Genomic DNA, 22,629 nt, shown 5'->3' with positions numbered 1-22,629 from the left:
TTTTTAAAAATGTAGGTATGATATTCAATATTTAATATATTAAGAGAAAGATTAAAATTATATCTAAACACTAACTGAAACTTAATAAAAACTTATACAAATGTCTAAGTGTAATATTTCTTATTGGCAATATAAAAAACCCCAAAATATTAAGTTCCTAGATAAAATAAAATTACTCAAAACAAACATGAACTTACTAACTAAATAAAGGATGGTGACAGGATTTTGATCTAAGAAAAGCCCCTTTAAAAAAAACCCTCAAAGTATACAGAAAGGATAATAGGATTTTTAAAGCCATCTCCTTTTGTTCAAGTTTCCTTCTCCAATGTTTGTTGTTGAGAACTACTCTTCACTGTACTAAATTCAGACATATTTATTAACCAAGTATAAAGTTTCACTCTGCCTAAAGATTAATAAACTAGCTTCTTTAGTATTGATGTGCATGGAATTAATTTGCAAAGGCTGCCATATTCCAACTTCACAAGCTGCTGTAAAGATCTGACATCAAATATCAACTGTGACTTACCAGCAAGCCTCCCAAGACCTCCATTACCAAGTCCAGCATCTTCTTCAATTTCTTCTAGCTCCTCTATATCTAATCCAAGCTGAAAATGAAAGAAAAATGAGATTGGTTACTGCTTCAAATGCAATGTCATATCTGAGGTAAGAACCAGGGACAAATGCAATGCTGAGTCAAGAATTCAGTAACAATATGAGCATTTTGCTTTGCCATTGAAATCAGATGCAACGATCTTGATGACATGGGAGCACTGTCTGTATAAGCCTAGTACAGGTCTGACATTAATCTGGTCTATATAATCAAGAAAATTATCAAAAAGTGTGAGATCACACAACGGTTATCCTAAAAAGGAGCTTCTTATAACTACCTTATATTTAAGGAGCATAATTCTTCATATGGTACAGAATGAGGCATATTTGTTTCCAGAAGAGCAGTAAGTTACTGTTCTGACTTGAAAACAAGAAACCTTAGGTATATGGTCCCTAAACTACAAGTTGAGAAGAATTTTTGTCATGTCTGCTTTTCCTTACTATGGAATTGAAGCTGTTATGACCTTGAGATATAGGTGGAATTAGGTTCCCAGGCAGCTGAATGCCCCAACTCAAAGTTTTGGAATTCCATTGACCTTGTTATGGACCTATTACATGGATTATAGATTCATATAAAATTGGAATGGATGAATATTTAGAAATCTTTTGGAGATCTAGATGATTAGCTAGAGGCAGAAACTAAAATGGTATTCTCAACAGACATCTAAACAGAAAGTAGAATTAGATGAGGAGTTTAGAAAACAGATCACAAGTTTGAAATCTAGTTTGATGGAGTTCTTTTATTATGTGAATATCTCCTGTAACCCTCTCTTTGCCAAGGAAAGAATAGCTAATAACTTTATGGTTTGTGTTAATAATGCAAATGAATGAATGAATGGATGAATTAATGAGAGGAACTGATATTGAAGCTTGATTCTCACCAAGATAAAAAAAAGAAACTAGTTGCTAAAGTAGATATGATGGAAATCTATGAAATAAAGAAAAAAAGAAAACTTGGAGTAATTTGACACACATCCTTAATTTCTGGATAGTATATTCATAAGGTCTCCATTGAGAGACAAATAAAAGAATTGATGGAGTTTGTTTATTATATATCCAAAGACAACAGGAAACATTATTTCATGGGACATTTCTAATATACAAATATCTGTTGCAAAGGATTTGGATGTAAAGAAATTCCAAAAACTCATTAAGATCTTTCAATTAAATGCATGTTATATATAGAAAACTGAGTTGAATTTATGAAAATACAAGTAATTCTCCAATTGATAAATGGTCAAAGGATATGAACAGCAGTTTTCAGAAGAAGAAATTAAAGCAATCTATAGTCATGTGAAAAATGCTCTAAATCACTATTGATTAGAGAAATGCAAATCAAAACAATTCCGAGGTACCACATCACAACTATCAGATAGGCTAACATGACAAAACAGGAAAATGATAAATATTGGAGAAGATGTGGGAAAATTGGAGCACTAATGCATTGTTGGTGGAGTTGTGAAATGATCCAACCATTTTGGAGAGCAATTTGAAACTATGCCCAAAGGGCTATAAAAATGTGCATACCCTTTGACCCAGCAGTAGTACTTCTAGGGCTGTATTCCAAAGAATTCATACAAATGGGAAAAGGACCCACATGTACAAAAATATTTATAGCAGCTCTTTTTGTGGTGGCAAAGAACTGGAAAGTGAGGGAATGTCCATCAATTGAGGAATGTCTCAACAAGTTGTGGTGTATGAATGTAATGGAATACTATTGTGCTATAAGAAATGATGAACAGGTGGACTTCAGAAAAACCTGGAAAGACTTGTATGGACTGATGCTGAGTGAAATGAGCAGAACCAGGAGAACATTGTACACAGTAACAGCCATGTTGTGCAATGACTAATGTTGATAGACTCAGCCCTTCTCAGCCATGCAAGGATCTAAGACATCTCCAAAGGTTTCATGATGGAAAATGCTATCCACATCCAAAGAAAGAACCATGGAGTTTGAATGCAGATCAAAACATGCTATTTGCTATTTTTTTCTTCTGGTTTGTTTTGTTTCCTCTTTCTAATGGTTCCTCCTATTGGTTCTAATTCTTCTTTACAATATCACTAATGTGAAAATATGTTTAATAGGAAAAAAAGAAATAATGGGCTCAAGGATTTTAGAAAAACATGAAAAGACTTGCATGAAATAATAATGAGTGAAATGAGCAAAACCAAGAGAACATTGTATACAGTAACACTAATATTGTTTTTAAGAACAGCTTTGAGCAAATAAGTCATATTGACTAGAATAAATACCCAAATTAACTATAAAGGACATATGAAGAAAGACACCATCTCACCATCCTGAGAAAGAACTGATTAATGGATGTATAGAATAATTTTACCTATATCTGTCTGTATGTATATATTTACACACACACACACACACACACACACATACCTATTTGTGTCTAATGGTGCTTATCTCTGGGATGGGGGTAGGGAAGAAAAAAGGGAAAAAGATATTTACATGATAATTTTGTTGTATACTTGAAAGGAATACCAAGTTGTACATTATAGACTTGCAGTTTCATGTGCAAACATCTTTTTTATTGGAATATGTTATGGAAATATTTGTTTTTTCCATAAATTAAAAATAAGATAAGTTTTTAAAAAATGAAATAAACCTTTAACTTGATCTTATTTTGGAGTTCTTTCCCCTTGCATATGACCAAACTATATAAGATTCTTTGAAAGATATCATTAGGGAAAAACACAATTACAAATGTATTCTAGAGAATAAGTTAAAATTTTCCAGCCCATGGCAGCTTAGGAAAGTAGAATGGTATGCAGACACTGGGGAAGGGACTAAACAGGAAACCAGCATAGAGTAGCAGCACAGTTTAGCAGAGGCTCAGCAGACAGTACTGTGGTAGTAGTGGGATCATTCCAGCACACAGGGATGGTAAAGGAACTGAATACCCAGGCAAGAAAGACTTAGGCAGAAAGAACTCCCAGGGCACCCCCATACCAGCATTTGCAACAAGAGGAGTCATAATCAATATCACATAAGATTTAGTAGCTACCCCATTAAAGGAGTGGAGGGCTTAGAATAGAATATTCTGAAAGGCAAAGGACCTACACATAACCAGGAATAAAAACAAGAGGGGAAAGTAGGAATAGGAAAAAAAAATCCACTGAGCACCACCTGAAAGAGATTTATGAGGAAAACCCACAGGAATATTATAGTCAAATTCTGAAACCCCCAGCTCAAGGATGAAATATTATGAGCAATAAGAAAAAAAAATTAAATATGGTGGTACCACAATTAGAATCACACTAGACCTAACAGTGGTGACACAGAAAGACTGTAGGTCTTGGAACACTATCAAAGAGCAAAAGAACTGGGGTTCTGGTCAAAAATATCATACCCAGCAAAGCTAAGCATAACCCTGAATGGAAAAAATAGACATTTAATGAATTGTCAGACTTTAAGGACTTTGTTTAAAAAAAAAATCTGAACTTAATGGAAGATTTGGCATACAAGAGCCAAGAGAAATATAAGGAACATACCGAAGACTAATTACAACGGGCTTAATAAGGACAGACTGTTTACCTGTTATGTATGTAAAACGTAAAACATGTCTAAGGTTTTTATGAGTAATTGGGTAGTTTGAAAGAAAGGTTGGGGTAGACTTAATATGATATGACTTTTAAAAGTAAACCATTTAGGAATAGCTAAAAAGAGTAATTATACAAATGAGGCATAAGGAAGAACTGACACAGAGGAACTAGAGGGGAAGGTAGGCTGGTAGTTCTGGAACCCTACTCTCATAAGGATGGGTTCAAGAAGGAACAATACATATACATCTAGAAGAGTATAAAAGTCTTAATAAAATGCTAAGGGGATAGGGAGGGGTGAGAAGATAAGGGAGGGATTTCTAGAGAGGAGGGTGAGGGAATGGGTTTAAGGGTGGTATAAAGGAGTATTCAGATTAATGGAAATGAGAAGATAAGGGAGGGATCATCAGAGGGAAGGGCAAAGGAATAGGTCAAAGGTGAGGGGTATAGAAGAGTATTTAGATTTATGGGAATGGGAGGATAAAAGAAGGATACTTGAAGGGGGGGTAGGTTAAGTAATAGGAGGGCAAGGTAGCTTGAAGAAGTAAAGTAAAGGAGTTAGGAGGGACAGGAAATAAGAGATATGCACAAATATAAAAACAAAGATCAAGAGTAGAATTTGTTAGAGAAAGTATATGTCTATATATGTATGTATGCATATTTATGTGTGCGTATGTATGTATCTTTTATCTCTATATAAATATATCCACACTTAATTGTAACTTTCTGGGGGGGAGGGGAGGGAGAAGGGTGGGGAAACAAATTAAAAAGTGCATAGCAGAGAATAAAAGAAAACTTACAAGGAAACAAAGGTGGACAACTCTCAATGCAACATGTAGTATTTATTATATAGGCTTTCTTGAAATGGAAATTTATTGCCATGTATTTGGAATCCTCTCTTACATTCTGCTGTCCACATGACATGCTTTTTTCCCCTTTTCTTATTTTGTATTTCAGTTTCAATATTTAAGTTTATAATGTTTCTTTTTCTTTTCTTATTGTGTATTTAAGTTTTAGTAATAAAAAAGAAAAAAATAAAATGTTATATTCCAAACAAAAAAAAAAAAACCCAGACTTAATTAAAAAACACGAACAGGGAAAATACATTTTGCTAAAAGGTATCATAGAAAAATAAATAATATTAATATTGAATATGTATGTACCAAATGGCATGGCATCCAAATTCTTAAAGAAAAAGTTAAATGAGCTATAAGGAAGAAACAGTAGATTTATACTAGTGGGAGAATCTCAATTTACCCTTCTCAGACTTAGATAAATCTAACCATAAAAAAAGCCAAAATAGAAGTTAAAGAGATGGATAAAGTTTTATAAAAGTTAGATATTAAAGACTTCTAGAGAATATTGAATGAAAATAAAAGCAGTATACCAATTTTTCAATTGTGCATGGCATCTTCACAAAAAATGACCATAAAAATCTCACAAACAACTGTAGAAAAATGAAATTCACCTTTAATGACCATATTCAATGAAAAATTACATTTAATAAAGGGCCTTAGGAGTATAAATTAAAAATTAATTGGAAGTTAAATAACTTAATCCTGAAAAAAGTGAGTGGCTTAAAGGATAAATTATAGAAACAATCAACAATTTCATTAAAAATAATAATGAGACAACATACCAAAATTTGTGGGATAAAGTCAAAGCAGTATTTAGGGAGAAATTTATATCTCTAAGAGGGTACATCAATAAAAGACGGAAGGTAGATAAATAAAATAATAAAGCATGCAACTAAAAAATTTAAAAAACAATAAGTTAAAAACCCCATTTAAACCCCAATATAGAAATTTTGAAAATCAAAGGAGATATAAAGAAAACTGAAAGTTAAAAAAAACATTAAATTAATAAATAAAAGTAGAACTGACATTTAGGGGGAAAAGTAAAATAAACCATCTGCTAATTAATTAAAATAAAAGAAAAACAAATTACCAGTATAAGAATGAAAAAGTTGAATTCACAATCAATGAAGAGGAAATAGAGCTATTTGTAGCTTTTTTGTCCAACTATATACCAATAAAACTGACAATCTGGAAGAAATTGGATAAATATTTACAAAAATATGAATTGCTCGGATTAATAGAACAGAAAATAGAATACTTAAAAACTCTATCTTAGAAAACAGAAATTGAATAATCCATAAATGAACTTGCTAAGAAAAAAATATCAAATGGCTTTATATGAATTCTATCAAACATCAATTCCAATATTACATAAACTGTTTGGAAAAAAATAAGTAAAGAAAAAGTCCTACCAAATACCTTTTATGATGCAAATATGGTCTTCATACGTAAACCAGAGAAAGAAAACTATAAACTAATTTCTCTAATGAATATTGATACAAATATTTTAAATAAAATACTAGCCAGGAGAGTACAGCAATATATCACAAAGGCTATATACTACTTCCAGGCTGGATTTATACCAGGAATTCAATATTAGCAAAACTATAAGCATAACTGACCATATCAATAACAAAAACAACAAAAACTACAAGATTATTTCAACAGATGCAGAAAAAACTTTTGATAAATATTTTGATAAAACACAACACCTATTCCTCCTAATAACACTATAAAGCACAAGAAGAAATGGAGCTTTCCTTAAAATGAAAAGTATGATCTATTGAAAACCAAAAGCAAGCATTACTGATAATGGGGATAAACTAGAAGCCTTTCCAGTAGGATCGGGGGTGAAGTGAGAATGTCTGCTATCACTATTACTATTCAATATCATACAAGAAATCTTAGCTATAGTAATAAAAAAAAGAAAAAGAAACTTAAGAAATAAGCATAGCCAAAGAGAAAATCATCACTTTTGTGTGGTTTACCTATAGAACCCTAGAGAGTCAACTATAAAATTTATCAAAACAATTAACTCCTGCAAAAGTTTCAGTGTATAAAATAAACTCACAAAAATCATCAGTATTTCTATATATTACCAACAAAACTCATCAGGAAGAAATATTGAGGAGAAATCCCATCTAAAATAACTGCAGATGACTAAAATACTTGAGAGTCCATCTGTCACAGTATTGTAATTTTGCAATTACAAAACACCTTTCACACAAATAAAGACAGATCCAAATAATTGGAGGAATAATAATTACTCCTGCCAATATAATCAAAAATGATAATTCTACATAAATGAATTTATTTATTTATTCAGTGTCATACCATCAAACTACCAAAAATTACTTTGTAGAGCTAGAAGAAATAATAACAAAATTCATCTGAAAGAACAAATGATCAAGAGTATCATTGAATAAGATAGGAAGGAAAGGGGGACTAGTAGCACTAGATTTCAAATTATTTGGTACTGGGAAAGAAATAGAGAAGAATTTGATCAGTAGAGCAAATTAGGTATGTGATACATAGAAACAAATGAGCATAGCAAGTATGCATTTGATAAACCCAAAGATCTCAGCTATTAGGGCAATCACTCATGACTTGACAAAAATTGTTGGGAAAACTAGAAAGTAGTTTGGCAAAAACTAGGCATAGACCAACATCTCACACTGTACAACAAGAAAAGCTCAAAATGTGTACATAATTTAGACATAAACAAATTAGCACACCAGGGATAAAATTATCTGTCAGATCTATGGCTAGTAAAAGAATTCATGACCAAACAATAGATTGAGAGGTTCATGGGAGATAAAATGGATAATTTTTTATTATATAAAATTTAAAAGTTTTTTGTATATTAATAAAACCAATACAGCTAAAATAAAAGAGAAGAAATTGGGAGAAATTTTTTTGTAGTAAGTTTCTCTAAAGGTCTCATTTCCCAAATGTATATGGAATTGAGCCAAATTTATTAGAATAAGAGCCATTCTCCAAATGATAAATGGACAAAGGACATGAACAGGCAATTTTCAGAGGAAAAAATCAAAGTTATCAATACCCAGTATCAATAGAAAAAATGCTCTGAATCACTATTAATTAGAGAAATGCAAATTAAAAGATCTCATGCCCATCATATTGGCTGAGGTGACAAAAAAAAAAGGAAAATGACAAATGCTGGAGGGACAATAGACACACTAATGCACTATTATTGGTGGAAAGCAATTTGGAACTATTCCCAAAAGACTATTAAACTGATCATACCCTTTTACACAGCAATGTTGCTTTTAGGGTTAAACCCCCAGGAGATAAAAGAAAGAGGAAAACAACCAATATGTGCAAAAATAATTGTAGCAGCTCTTTTTGTGGTGATAAAGATTTGGAAACTCAGAGGATGCCCACAAATTGGGGAATGGCTAAGCAAGTTATAATATATGAATATGATGAAATACTATTCTGCTATAAGAAATGATGAAAGGTATGGTTTGAGAAAAACCTGGGACAATCCATATGAATGGAGGTGAAATGAAGTGAGCAGAACTAGAACAATCCCCAGTAATAGAAATATTGTAAAGATAATCAACTTTGAAAGACTTTGCAACTGATCAACACAATGGCCTGCCACAATTCCAAGGGACTCATGATGAAACATACTATTCACCTCCAGACAGAGAACTCCAGATACAAGGACTCAGAGTGCTGGATGAAGCATTTTTTTTCCTCTTTTTTTTTTGAACATGGCTAATATGATAATTTGTTTTGCATGACTAATTTGTTGTTGAGTTTTTTCAGTTGTGTCTGACTCTTCATGACCCATTTGGGGTTTTCTTTACAAAGACACAGGAGTGATTTGCCATTTCCTTCTCCAGCTCATTTTACAGATGAGGAAACTGAGGCAAACAGGGTTTAGTGACTTGCAGGGTCACACAACTAGTAAGTGTCTAAGGCCAGATTTGAACTCAGGTCTTCCTTACTCCAGGACTGGCAATCTATGCACTGTTCCACCTAGCTGCCCCCTGTATGACTATACTTATTTGGAATACATTTTGAGGCTTTTTGTTTTCTCATTGGGTAGAAGACAGGTAGAAGGGGAGACAGAATTTGAAACTGAAGGAAAAAAAGAATAAAAACTGCCTGTGCTTTAAAAAATAAATAAAAATTCAATTTTAAAACATAAATTAAAGATTGTAATATAATGTTAAAAACAAACCTTTATAGATGAACTTTCCTAGTTTTACTTAAATATAATTTATTTCATCTAATTAAATAGTAAACTAATTGAGGGGAAAGACTGTTTTCTGTTTTGCCACATAAAACATTAAAGAAAGTTGAAATGGTTTTATACTTAGTGAATATTAGAAACTAATCTGTTTGAAAGGAGATAGGTTTTAGTGGCAAAGAACTCCATAAACAAATTGAAAGCACTGTATGTACAAAGGAAAGGTAGGGATTTGAATATTTTTATTCATGGAATTTAGCCAAATGCTTTACACAAAAACTGTGTATCTCACTAACCACATCCAACAAGTCTGAGAACTATATGCAGTTTGTTTCCTTCATGCTTCCGTGGAACTGGAGGAGAATAATATGTAGAAGTTAATTACTAAAAAGAGACTGTTTTATGAGGTTGTGGAGCTCAGTATTTCTTTAAAAAAGAAGTATATTTCACACCTTGTAAACAATAGGGTGGAGTGACTCAACAGAGAAATCTACAAGGTAATTTGAAGAGTTTACAGAGTTTATTCTTTCTCAGTTTTGAAAACTAAAACTTAAGATGCTCCAACAAAAAGCAAAAGTAACAACATTGTTCAATTTTACAAAAGAAGATAGGAGAAGTAACATTTAGGTTAGAAAAAAAGAAGAAAAACATTTTCAAAAACCTTTTTTTACATGCTAACTTTAGTTTTAAAATGTTGTCATTGTTTTATCCTTTGTTCTCAAAGAGGATTAATGACCTCATGAGGGTAATATCTTGACTTAAGCATAAATTGAATTCAAGTGATGCAGAACTGTGCAAAATCATCAGCCTCACTCTCTCTGCAAGAGTCATCAAAGTCCAGTGGCAAGACAAAAGTCAAGATGACTGGCAATGGCTCAGGATGCAGTGGAAGACCTTGCAACTAAAAGAGGAAAAAGTTTCTTCTTTTTAATTTCAAAAGAAAGATCTCAAAAAGTACAGCCAATCATTTTGATTCTATTTCTGTTTTCTATTACTTAATCCAGAGGTGATTAGCTGATTACATTTCTGTTTTGAAATGTTCATTGCCAAAAATACAGTTGTTAAATCATTTCATGCCAAGTAGCAAGGGCTGAGAAGGAACACAGTGAGAGTTTGAATTGGTGTCAGGAAGCCTTGAGTTCAAGTCTCTCCTTTGACACATACTAGTTATGTGACTCTGGCAAAGTCACTCAACCCATCAGTGCCCCTAGACAATACTCTGAGATTATAAATAACAGGAATTACTGTCCCCAACCAGGAGTCCCCACACAAATGAAAGAACATATCCTGGTCAACCTTTATTCTTCTTTCTCTCAAAAAAAAAATATTGTTTACTCTTTGCAAATAGTTAACTCTTTACAGTCTAAAGAAAAGCGATAAGAGAAAATGTATAGATTTACCTGGTAAATTGCCTCATCACAAGCATTCTGCAGACCAAGATTAATCATGGTGTTCTGTAAAGTACGTCCCATGTAAAATTCCAAGGACAGATAATAAACTCTCTGAAACAAAGAAAAATAGAGGGACTTTTTAAAGGGGAACCTTGATTTTCCTAGTAAAAGTCAGGGAGACATGCTGAGTCATCAACAAAAGAGGAAAAATTACTTTTCAATATATGTATACACGAGCCTTTCAGATGTATAAAATTGACTAATCTCCTGAAACATAATATAATGCCTATGCAAACTTTGCACTGTTTTTGGGCTTCAGTTAAAATGGGATGATAATAATACTTCCTCTACTTTTAAGTATATAACTTCCTTGTATATATTTATTTGCTTGTTGGCTCCCCCATTATATTGTAAGCTCCCTGAGTGTAGGGAATATCTTTTTTTTTATATCCTCAGCCCTTAGCACAGTGCCTGACACATAGCAGTACTTTAATAAATATTTATTGAACAATTGAAAAGCATTTTAGAGATCATAAAGCACACTGTAAATGCAATATTTTTGCTATTTTTGTTGTTCTTTTGAATGAAACCATTTTGACAACATTAGGTTTTAATTTGTGAAGGTGAAGAATTATTTTCCCTTTACTGAAGACAAGGTAATTTCAGTGTTATTAAATATTAAGAATATCCACTATGACAATACCCTACACCAAAACCTGCACAGAAAACCCTCATCAACACTTAAGAAAATTTCTTTTGAAATCCTTTTGTAGTGTCCTTATCAAAGGCCTAACTAGTTCCTAAAGGGAAACTAACATGGAAATAATTTATATAATAAAAACAACACTGTAAAGATAAACATTTTTAGGGGCAGCTAGGTGGCACAGTGGATAGAACAGGAGGATCTGAGTTCAAATCTGGCCTCAGACACTTGACACTAACTAGCTGTGTGACCCTGGGCAAGTCATTGCCTGGCAAAAAAATCAAACAAACAAAAAAATAAAGATTAACATCTTTAAAAGATTGAAGAACTCTGATCAATACAATGACCAGCTACAATTCCAAAGTCATCAGATGAGGCACAGTACTCACATGCAACCCATATGAATTAGTGGCCCTCATTTCTACTCACGTTTGATATCACTGCTCTAGAATGAAGGGAGTTCCTTCTGTTGCCACTTAGTCTCAATTGAGGTTGAACTTCTGAAGTCTTGAACTTACCAATCTGACACCAAAGGTAGGAATGTCCTGCACAGAATTGTATACCAATGCTCAGGTAAAGAATCTCTTTGGTAAGAGACATTTTCATCTCCCCTTTCTTGTTTGCATTCTCAGTACAGAGCACAGTGTCTAGCACAATTTAAGCACTTAATAAACGCTTTATCTAAATAATGATGATGATGGCAATAGTGATAATGATGATGATAAAAATGGGGTGGCCAGAGAGTTCTCTAGCCTAATACATGTGTTTTATATTTCAGGTGCAAGTAGTTATCATTTCTGCCATGGTAAGAGAGGGGACCTGGGGCATAGACTCAATAACAGTGTCAAAAGCTGAAAAAAAGATCTTGAAGGTTGAAGACTGAAAAAAAAAAGGTCATTAGATGTGGCAATTACGAGATTATTAGCAATTTTGGAGACAATAGTTTCAGTTGAATGATGGATCGTAGAGAGTTAAGAAGAAAGTTAGATGAAAGAAAGTAGATACATTGTAGATGGCCTTCTCAAGGAGTTTAGCCACAAAAGGGAGAAGAGATACCAGATGACACCTAGTGGGCTGGATAGATCAAATGAGGTTTATTTTGAGAACGGGGACAACATGGGCATGATTGTAGGCAGTAGGGAAGCAGCAAGTAGACAGGAAGAGATTGAATATTAGTGAGAGAGCAGGGGTGATCAAGTAGTCTGTTAGAGAAGGCCAGATGGAATGGGATTGTTTGTGCATGTTGAGGAATTTGTCTTGGCAGGGAGATCTACCTCTTCACGTGGAACAGGAGTGAAGAATGCGATAGTTGCAAAAGGCATCAGAGCGATGGAAGATGAGGGACAAGGGAGAAGATGGAGTTCATAGTGAGTGGCTTCAGTTCCCCCTCCCTCCAGTGAAATATGAGGCATAGTTTTCAGCTAAGAAGGCAATAAGAGGGGCAGCTTTTGAAAAGGGATGAAAAGGCTTAGAAAAGCTACTATGGTGAGTGGGATAGAGAGTCAATTAGGGAAGCGTGAAAGGATTGCCTTGCTGTATTGATGGCCAGTTGACATTATAGAACACTAATTGTAGTGTGCCCAATCATCACTGACAGCAGTTTTCTTCAGCTTCGTTTATGAGTCCATGAGTAGAAGTGAAGACAGGGGATGCTTAGTGTTAATACAAAGCTGGGATTCGGCTGCACAAAATTTTTAAGAAGATAAAGTAGCAAGCGAAGAAAACAGTGTAAAGCTGAAGTGGTTCACCACAGAGGCAAACAGAGGTTAAATTTGGGGTGAATCAGCTAGTAAGTGTCTAAGGCTGGATTTGACTGCAAGCCAAGCACTCCTATCAACTGTGATTCCTAGCTGCCTCTAAACTATCACATTATCTTGCTGGGATCTAGGCTTTCACGGCACTCCCTGGTCATGCCCTCCTCATGCTGTTTATACTCTGGACATCATCCTTATTTCCCCTTTCTTGCTTGCTTGTATTTGTACTCCTAGTGGCTCGCATTTGTAAGCATTGTATGCTTTTAACATTGGAAGCATTTAACAAATGTTTTATTTAAATAATAACAATAACTATTATTATTATTACAAATATAGTAACAGCATATACATAACATTGTATATGTATTTCCAAAAGATATATCAATAAAACAAACATTGTAATAAATCCATTACATAGTAAAATATGCAATTTATACACAATACAGCAACAAGATTACAATTACAGAACAATGTTATATAAGTTCTAGCTGCACAAGTAGCTACTTCTGCAATGTGACATCAGTCTAGTCTAATGGAAAGTATGGTTGTGGTGCTTTTGTGACCTATTGACTTTCTGTACGTATCTGAACTTACTAATTAACATAGACTAGGTGTTCTTATTTCTAAGTTTTACAAATGGTCTGTTTTTCTTTGGTATTTCTATAGGTGAGGTTCTAGATAGGAAAGGGTTGAGTCCTTTCCCTTTGATTGAACTGAGGTCCTCCTTGTATTTAGGCAAAGTTATTGGATTTCTATATATTGTGTCTGATTTACTCAAAGCAAAAGATTTTTTCTTTCCTTTTCTTCTTTTTGGTTTTGTTTTTTTGTTTTTGTTTTTGTTTTTGTTTTTTGCTTTTACTACTTCTGTGCTTACAGGAAAGCAAACTGAGCTTCAGCATTCTCGAGTTACTATTTCAATGTACCTTTTTTATAGTTTTTTTTTAATATAAAGGTAAGGATTTGTTTCAACATCTGGCTGTCTATATTTAAAAGATGAACATCTTGATGTTTTTGTGAACATGTGTTTGTCCCACTTAAATTTCCACTTTTTTTGAGAAATCTTGCTTTCAAGTTTTTTTTTAATCTGGTTATATTTTATATCTGGTTTTTCTTTAGTTTCTATTTCCAATCTCTCCAATATTTTCTGAACCTTAAAGCCTTTCAGCAAAACTGTGTCATCTTGTTTCAATCTTGAGAACTTGGGCATAATACCATCGTTTATTTCTCAGTACTAGTTCCTTGCTCATGAGTTTCCTCTGAATCAAGTGCTAATTTTCATTTCAAGTGTACCTGAATTATTTATGGGAATCCAGTCCATATCTGTCACTGAAAATAGTTCTGCTTTTCCATTACCTCAGAGTTGTGTTCTTGTAGCCAATTGTCATGATCTGACTAATAATGATGCCATGTCTACTGTTTACAGGATCTGGCATGACCTGCATCTCTAGTCCCACCTTTGTTTCATAAATGCTGATTTCTTAGAATTTAGTCTCTCACACACCAACTTTACAGTCACCACTCAAAGGCCCGTCCAGGCCACAGATGTAAACAAGGTAAAGCTGTTTCTTTGGTCATACTGCACAGAAGGTGATCTGGCATCAGACTATTGTGTTACGACCTTTGTCCTCTTGGTCCTTTGTTTTCAAAAGTAATATGATTTTGGTCAAGATTCCATATTTCAGCAGATTCTCTATACACTTCTGTCCTTAAAATTATGTTATCAGTGCAACTTTCTTGCTGTACTTCTGTAATCCATACAAGAGAAGATGTTTAGGTGCTAATCAAAATTTATTTTTCCTGAATTGAGCTACTCAGTACACATCTAGCCCATTATTCAAATATTCTTATTTTTCTCTTAACTGTTTATAAGTCAATTATTTATTTTCTGATGTATTTATTAGATATGCCTTTAGCCCAGATAACCCTTGCCTGTAAGTTATTCTGACTGTCTTAATATTATACTATCTACCTTTGTCACAAATTTGGATGTCTATTCCCCTTTGTGCTGAATACAATTGCTGGAATTTCAGCATTTGCATGAGACCCTAAGTGCTACTCTAACTTTTGCAAGCAGTCTTGATACGTGATTTTATGTTGCTTTTTTTTTTTCTGCTCTGCAACCTCAGGAGCAGGTCCTTTGATATTTTCTACCCAGCTACGCATTTTGTTTTCTCAGCCTTTTAGTTACTCTGTAACATAACCAGTACAAACTTCAACTGATTTTTTTTTAGGAAGAGATCCTGTCTTGAGAAGATTCCTAACATGGGCCTATATTTTTGTGGTATAACAAATCTATACTCTACACTACTTATATGTTAAGCATTTTTCACTGACTTAAGTATGTTACTCAACTTCTCTCCTAGAAAATTTTTACTGTACAGGACAATTCAATTTTTAAAATTAAGTCCTATTCTGAGGGTGGTTTAGGGGTCAATTTTTAGGTGGTACCCCTACATTCATTATATTAGGGATCTTTGAATGATCAACACCTGGTGATTTTCAAGGGAGTAGTAGAATAGTTCCTTTTTTAAAATTAAATTTTAATTTTTCAGCAGCAAAAAAATCTGCCCTCCTTCTTTCTCCCATCTTATCTATTAAGAATGAAAGAAAAACAAAAGCCTTGTTCCACACAGCCAAGCAAAAAGCAAACGTCTGCATTGGCCACATCTAAAGGAAAAAAAAAATATGTGTGTATCATTCTGTACTCTGAGTCCCTCATTTCTCTACCAAGAAGTCAGTGGCATGTTTCATACTCTGAAATTGTGATTGGCCATTATGCTAATCAGAGTTCCTAGTCCTTCAAAGCTGTTTGTCTCCACAATATTGTTGTCACCGTACAAATTGTTTCCAGGTTCTGTTCACTTCCATCTACATTAATTCACACATTTCTTATAGCACAATAGCATTCTGTCATATCCATATGCCATAACCTGTTTAGCCATTCTCCAATTAATAGGCACTTCAGATTCCAATTGTTTGCCACCTCAAAATGCTAAAAATATTTTCATTCATCCTTTGTAAAAGTTTATTTTCCTTAAGAATAATCCTTTCACTAATCTAACTTCTCTAATCCCCCATTTTCCCTTCTTCTCTTTCCTTTTTTTAACCAGTTGAATGAAATGTATTTCATGTGAGATAATTTCCCCTAACCTTTCTTAATGGATTCCTCTTTCCCTCACTTTCCATTCTTCTTTTTAAGATCATTAAAACCTTACAGAACCTCTCCAAGACCTATCTAAATAATGACCCTTGATGATAATAGCATTCAAAGGGACACACATATCATTTCCCCATATGGCTACTGGGAAACAACGTTGTATTGCATTATCAGACATTGTAACTATTGGGTATTTTGGTTTATTTTTCTTTGTTAGTAGGATGGATTCCATCTGAAGTGGGACAGAAATTTTTTGTTTTTCCTAGAAATGACCTTGCACTAAATGGTATTAGTACTACCTACTTCACAGGTTTGTTTTTTGGGGGAAAGCTCTGTAAACCCTAAAACATTATATAACTACTCACAAGAAGTCACCTCCACATGGATATCCCACTGGCACCTCAGCCTTAATAATGTATAAAACTGAGCTTATTATCCATGTCTGAAACCCTGAAGTCATGTTGGGAATTAAAAGTGAGGAAGAAGAAAGTCAATTAGTGATAAAATTTTATTAAGTACACCTCTACCTCATCTCTCAAGTTTGTTCACTTTTCGATATTCCCACTGCCTAGGAGCAGTGAGTTATAGCAGGAAAAGCGTTGAATTTAGAATCAATAGATCTTGACTTTAGTACTATCTCTAATTACTGCCTATGTCACATTGAGCAAACTGCTTATCCTCTCTGGATGCCAGTTTTTTAATTGCAAAATGAGGGGGTTTGAGTTGGTCACATTCTAGCTCTACATCTTCCTTACCATTGATTTAGACCAGGTACCAAACATATGACTCAGGGTGTAGGTAGCCCACAAAATTCCCAACTGTAGCCCAAAGTAGATTAAAAGGTAATTGGGAAATATTTAATAAAATAAATAAAAAATAATAAAACATATAACATAACATAATAAAACATGTTAATATGTGGTTTTCTAAGTCAATATGCATGATTTAGTCAATGTACTAAATTGTACTAAGTCAATGTACTAAAATGTACTAAATGTACTAAGGTTTAGTGGCCCTTGTTTCTATTTGAGTTTGACACCACTGATTTAGACTACTAAAATAAATAGCTTTCTTAACAGATATGCTTGAATTCCTTCTCTCCTTATCTCCCATAACTCTTACTCCATCTCTCATACTGTTGCCAAAATACTCTTATGTACAGATGTGGTCACATCTTTTGGACCTGAAAATAGCCAGTGACTACTTATTGTGTATTGATTAAAATTCAAACTCCTTTGATCCTTATCCAATGCTCTCCACAATCTGGTGCTACCCTGCCTCTTCTGCCTTATTTCATATTACTTCCCTAATGTACTCAATGCAATAGCCAAACTAGAACTGTGTTTTTGTGCTTCTGCTCACTTTGTCTACATTTCAAATGTTCTCTCTTCTTCTTTGCCTGTGCCACCCTTTATAGCCCAATTCCAATGTCACCTTCTCCATAAGGCCTTCCTTGATCCCTTGCTAATCTCCCTGATTTCATATAAGTATTTTGTTCTTATATGACCTTAATACACTTGTGTATCACTCTCTATTGAAATTACTGTATTTATGTCTATGAGCAAAAACAATGACTTGGAAGAAACTTTGGGAAATCATATAGTATAAGTCTTTCACTTTACAAATGATAAGGTTAAGGATCAGAGAAGTTAAATGACTTGTTCAATATCACACAAATAATATACTGAAAACCTGGAATTCAATCCCAGATGACATAATTTCAAGTTCTAAAGTTGTTTCCACGATTACCGTGATGCCCTCACCTAGATTGGAAAGCTACAAAATGTCAAGGAACATTTCTTTCTGCTCTTAGTTCTGTCTGAGGGCAAAATGATAAAGGAAAAGTACAGTTTGAAATGTCTGCTTTATTGTTTTGAGAAAGTATTTAATGGAAGAGAGGTTCAAAATGTTGCCTAAAATTGAAGTTTTATTATTATTTATCCATATCTCTCCTCAGTCCCATTTCTAATCAGAGAAAATAAATAGGTGACATGATAAATTAATTATGTAATTTTTTCCTTCAATTGTGCTGAAAAAGATTTAGATCATCCTAAAGTTCCTTTCTACAACTATTGTCCCACCCTCAGCTGATTCTCCCATTTCCCCAGTCCTTTAAGAAACTTGAACAACTGTAAATATTCCTCTGGCTAGCTAATCCAGTTCCCTGTATACTAACAGATATACAGTATAAATGCAAATAGTTCTGTGTACATTATAATCACTCAAGTTGATTAAGTTACTTGGATAGTCCTACCTGAGCCTCAATTTCCTTACCTATAAAATTAAGAAGTTACACTAAATGTCCTTTGAGGTCCTTTCTAGCTCTAGATGTGTTATCTTACAATTTGATGCTTTACCAGGAATTGTCCATTTAAAATCATTTTGCTCCATAGGAAGTGAGCTCTCACAAAATCAAGTATTATCAAAATCTACTTACTAAACAAGTCTATGCCCAATGGAAACAAAAGTGGACAAAATATGTCTTGGCACAATGCTTTAACCAATACCAGTTAGGCTACAAAAGTATTTATACTCTAATATTCTTTCCTGTGGTTTTAGGGTCAGACTAAATCACTTCAGAAAAGCTCATTTCTATTAGGTACTAAAGATTAAATTAGGCTTCAGGGTGATATTGCTGAATTCCAAAGGGAAAAAAAATTTAAAAATACAAGTAATGCAGCAGTTACTGGGCAATTATCTCATTTGACCCCTGTGATAGTACTACCTTCAGCCCAGCCATACCTCATTGTAATTTCTAGACAGTCATCCTTCTGAGGCCCTGATCCCACTATGCTGGCAAAGCAGACGGCTCACAAAGGGACAAAGAGAATTATAGTGATAATAGCTTCCATTTTAAATATAACAACTTAAAATTACAAAGCCGTTTGGTCATTATCTTGTGAGGTTCCTAGCACAAAGGTAATTCCCACTTTATAGATAAGAAAACTGAGGCTTGCCTAAGGGTGACAGAGCTAGCAAATGTCAGAAGCAGGATTTGAAACCAAATTCTCTGAATTATGGGATAATAGACAGAGTTTGTGGAAAAGAACCTAGAAGTCTAGTCCAACACCCTCATTTTATAGATGAGGAAACAGGACCAGAAATGTTAACTATGATATTTTCAAATATCATCTCCTCCATCAAGCCTGCCTTGATCTTTCCTCAGCAAGTAATAACTTTCCCCCCGAATTCACACACTTTGTTTCGTATCTTTTCAATGCCCCTACAGTATATATTATAGTTAGCTGTGTATGTGTCACATCCTCCTACCTTGTGAAAGATAAGGTCCATAAAGGCAGCTATCCCTGATTAAATAAATTCTGTATCTCCTTCCAGTTCCTACTGCAGGGTTTTGCATACAGAATGTACTTAATAAATGTTTGTTGCATGAAATAAGAAATGTATCAGGGAAAAGGTGGGAAGGGAAGTGTGCAGTAGGTTAAGTCTAAGTTTCAACATGCTGTGACACCATGGCTAAATTACAATAATCTCCTGGTGTGTTTACCCATCTGTAAAGTGGGAATTATTGCCTAACGCTGAGGTCGAGCTGAGGGGTTTTTTTTTAATACCTTAAAGCACTGTGTAAATGTTGTCTACCATTATAAGCATGATTATAGGGATGTGGGGGGTATTCACTAATAATTTCCAAAAATATCGTTGGCACTGAAATCCTGAAGTAACAGGTTGTTAGAACTGAAGGGACTTTTGAGATCAGATAGTCACATGCTCTCATTTTACAGAAAGAGTAAAAAGTGAAAAGAGGGAAAAGTGAAGCCTAAGAGGTGAGGTAAATTTGCCCGAGGCCATTTAACGAGAATTAAGTAGTGGAGATTGGAATCCAAGAAGTCTGTTAGCAAATTCAACTCTGTGAAGCTGGAAGTGGTGCATCAAGAGAGCAGGGCAGCAGGAAAGGGTTCAGAAGGTCTAGGTTTAGGGTGCGGAGGATGAAGAGTGGCTAGGAAGAGGGCAGGCCTTTTTAATACCTTGGGGTGCTTCTCGTAGTAGTACTGCTGAGTGCGGATCCAGCGCCCCACCAGATGGTCACGCACAGTGTGGGCTAAGGCGAAATAGTAGTCTCTAGGTGTGGCCACATTCCGATCCTTGACCAGAGTGAAGTGCAAGTGCCGATTAAAGCCCTTCTTCAACTCCGCCACGTTCTCAACGCCCACGATACCACGGATACTAATCTGTTTGCGCTTCTCCTGATCAGTCAAAGGCCTAGCCATGGCTGTGGTGTGGACGTGTGTCCACTCCAGAGAATGCTAGAATAACTTGTCTAGCTGAGAGCGAAAAAAGTGCAAGTAAGAAGTTATAGGGTAGGATGGGGCACAGAGAGAATTGCTGCTGCTTGAGACTGTTTAGGGAAGTTTTGAGACTCCGCCTCTCTGAGTGGAGGCACGTCTGATTGGTGTTCTGCACTGCGCCACCCTCCACACTGTAGCAGCAAAGCCCTAAAATTGTGCTATGCCGGCGGAGATCCTTAAGGGGGACCGTGTCACCAGTTAGACTACTTGCTTAGTAAATCCTTGTTAATTAAGTGATTGAGTGGTAATAAATCCCTTGTACATTTCTGCTCCTGTGATCCCACTTCCCGTTCCCACAGAGACATTGACCTGCTGTGAGAGATAACCTAGATGTCAAAGGGAGGGACAGTATTCCTAGTATATCATTCCCTCGGCTGCTTTTGACTCCTTTAACTCCTGGAGTCCTGGGAAGGAGGCAGTCACACAATTCAAAGAATTGAAAGGAACCCAGTCCAATCAGCATAACTGAAAGAACGTCTGCATGGCTTTTCAGCTAGCTTCTACACCTGGGTTAGTTTTAAAATGATAAAAAACACTTGTGTTTCAAAGGGATCAGATTTTAAATTTGATTTCTCACTGAAACTTTCCTGTTGAATCATCAAGTATCGCAAATAAATAAATAAAGGAATAAATAAATAAAATTACTAATAGCAACAAAGCGTTTGTGAACATATACTTTTAAAAAGAAGTAATTGAAGGTTTTCAAATATTATATTCTTTATAATCCATTTGTCCATATTAAATTCTAATTCTATTTGTAATCCTTGGCTCAAAGTCTATTTGCATAGGATTCTCCTCACTGGTGAAAATTGAATACTCAGGGTTCCAATGAAATGTGGAGTTGGAAAGAGTTGGAGAGAGGAGAGACTCTGGTCTCTTGGCTTCCAGCTTCAAGAAGATATATAGTTCGAGATTTTCTTCAGGTCCCCGAATCAGTCAATAAATACTTACTAAGTGTCTATTATGTGCCAAACACTGTGTCAAGTGCTGGGGATAGAAAGAAAAGACAGTTCTTGCTCTCTGGGAGCTAATAAAGGAGGCAACAACAAGTAAACAACTAGGTACAAACTATACACAGGATAAACTGGAAATAATCAGCAGAGGGAAGGCATGAAAAATTGGGAAATGTTTTCTGTAGAAGGTGAGAATTTTAGCTGAGACTTGAAGGAAGCCAGGGAACCCAGAAAGTGGAAAGGAGGGAGAGCATTGTAGGCATGGAGTATATAACTAGTGAAAATGCCTAGAGTCAGAGATGCAGTGTTTTGTTGGAGGAACAGTGTAACTAGATCACAGATTATGGGAGGGTGCAAAGTGTAAGAAGACTGGAAAGTGGTGATGGTGGTGGTGGTGGGGCAGGTCATGAAAGGTTCGGTCAAATGTCAAACAGAAGATTTTATATTTGATCCTGGAGGTAGCAGAAAATCACTAGAGTTAAGACTCTGGGAAGAAGCCATTGTGATCCCAATATCATAGTGTTGTTCCCTCCAAATTGGTTTCTTTCCAAAGTCTTTCTTTCCCTTCAGGGAACTGAAGAGAAGCTAGAAATCAGAAGACCAGGATCTCTCTTCTCCCAAGCTCTCAACAACTGCCCTCCTCCTGAAGACACAGGGCATAAAGTAATCAATCTTCACCAATGAGGAGAGCCTTAAGCAAATAGGCTTGTATCCTAGGTTACATATGACTATAAATATTCTTTGTGGGAATCAGAGGCAATATACTTTTTAGAGAGCCATTCAAATTTAGAGCTGAAAGGAACTATGGAAACCATTTGGTCCAGGGTTATTTGAAAAATGAGGGACTTGAGCCTCAAAAGGTGATGTGAGGTTTTTTTTTTGTAAGGTTAAAAAGTGATTTAATAAAAGAACTATCAGCTGGGTCTTCTAAATCTCAGACTTTGCTATACAACTTAATATTCATGCACAGACTTTTGGTAGGAGCTGTGGTAGAGGGGAAAGATAGTGGGACTAGGTTAAAAAAATATACTTGCATCTTGAAGGAGATTAAGAATTCCAAAGAGTCAGAGAGAGCGTCCAGCTTGAAAAGAATGGCTACTCAGGAAAACAACCCTGAAAAT

General features: G+C 34.9%; 1 protein-coding gene across 3 annotated transcripts in view; it reads right to left on the bottom strand.

Annotated features, from left to right (window-relative positions):
* Positions 1 to 20,605, bottom strand: part of PYGL (glycogen phosphorylase L) — a 65,893-nt gene extending 45,288 nt beyond the window's left edge. For all 3 annotated transcript variants that reach the window (XM_027849070.1, XM_027849068.1, XM_027849069.1), the window contains exons 1-3: positions 20,235 to 20,605; positions 10,647 to 10,748; positions 527 to 605 (exon numbers count right to left, since the gene is read on the bottom strand). In XM_027849070.1, coding sequence (XP_027704871.1) covers positions 527 to 605; positions 10,647 to 10,748; positions 20,235 to 20,477 — 424 coding nt within the window. In that variant the 5' untranslated portion in view covers positions 20,478 to 20,605. The remainder of the gene's footprint in view (positions 1 to 526; positions 606 to 10,646; positions 10,749 to 20,234) is intronic.
* Between the last annotated feature and the right edge of the window lie 2,024 nt (positions 20,606 to 22,629).

Source organism: Vombatus ursinus, unplaced genomic scaffold, assembly GCF_900497805.2.
Source record: "Vombatus ursinus unplaced genomic scaffold, bare-nosed wombat genome assembly UNPS02007284.1, whole genome shotgun sequence".
Classification (NCBI taxonomy): Eukaryota; Metazoa; Chordata; class Mammalia; order Diprotodontia; family Vombatidae; genus Vombatus; species Vombatus ursinus.
This window is presented reverse-complemented; position numbering and strand designations above follow the sequence as displayed.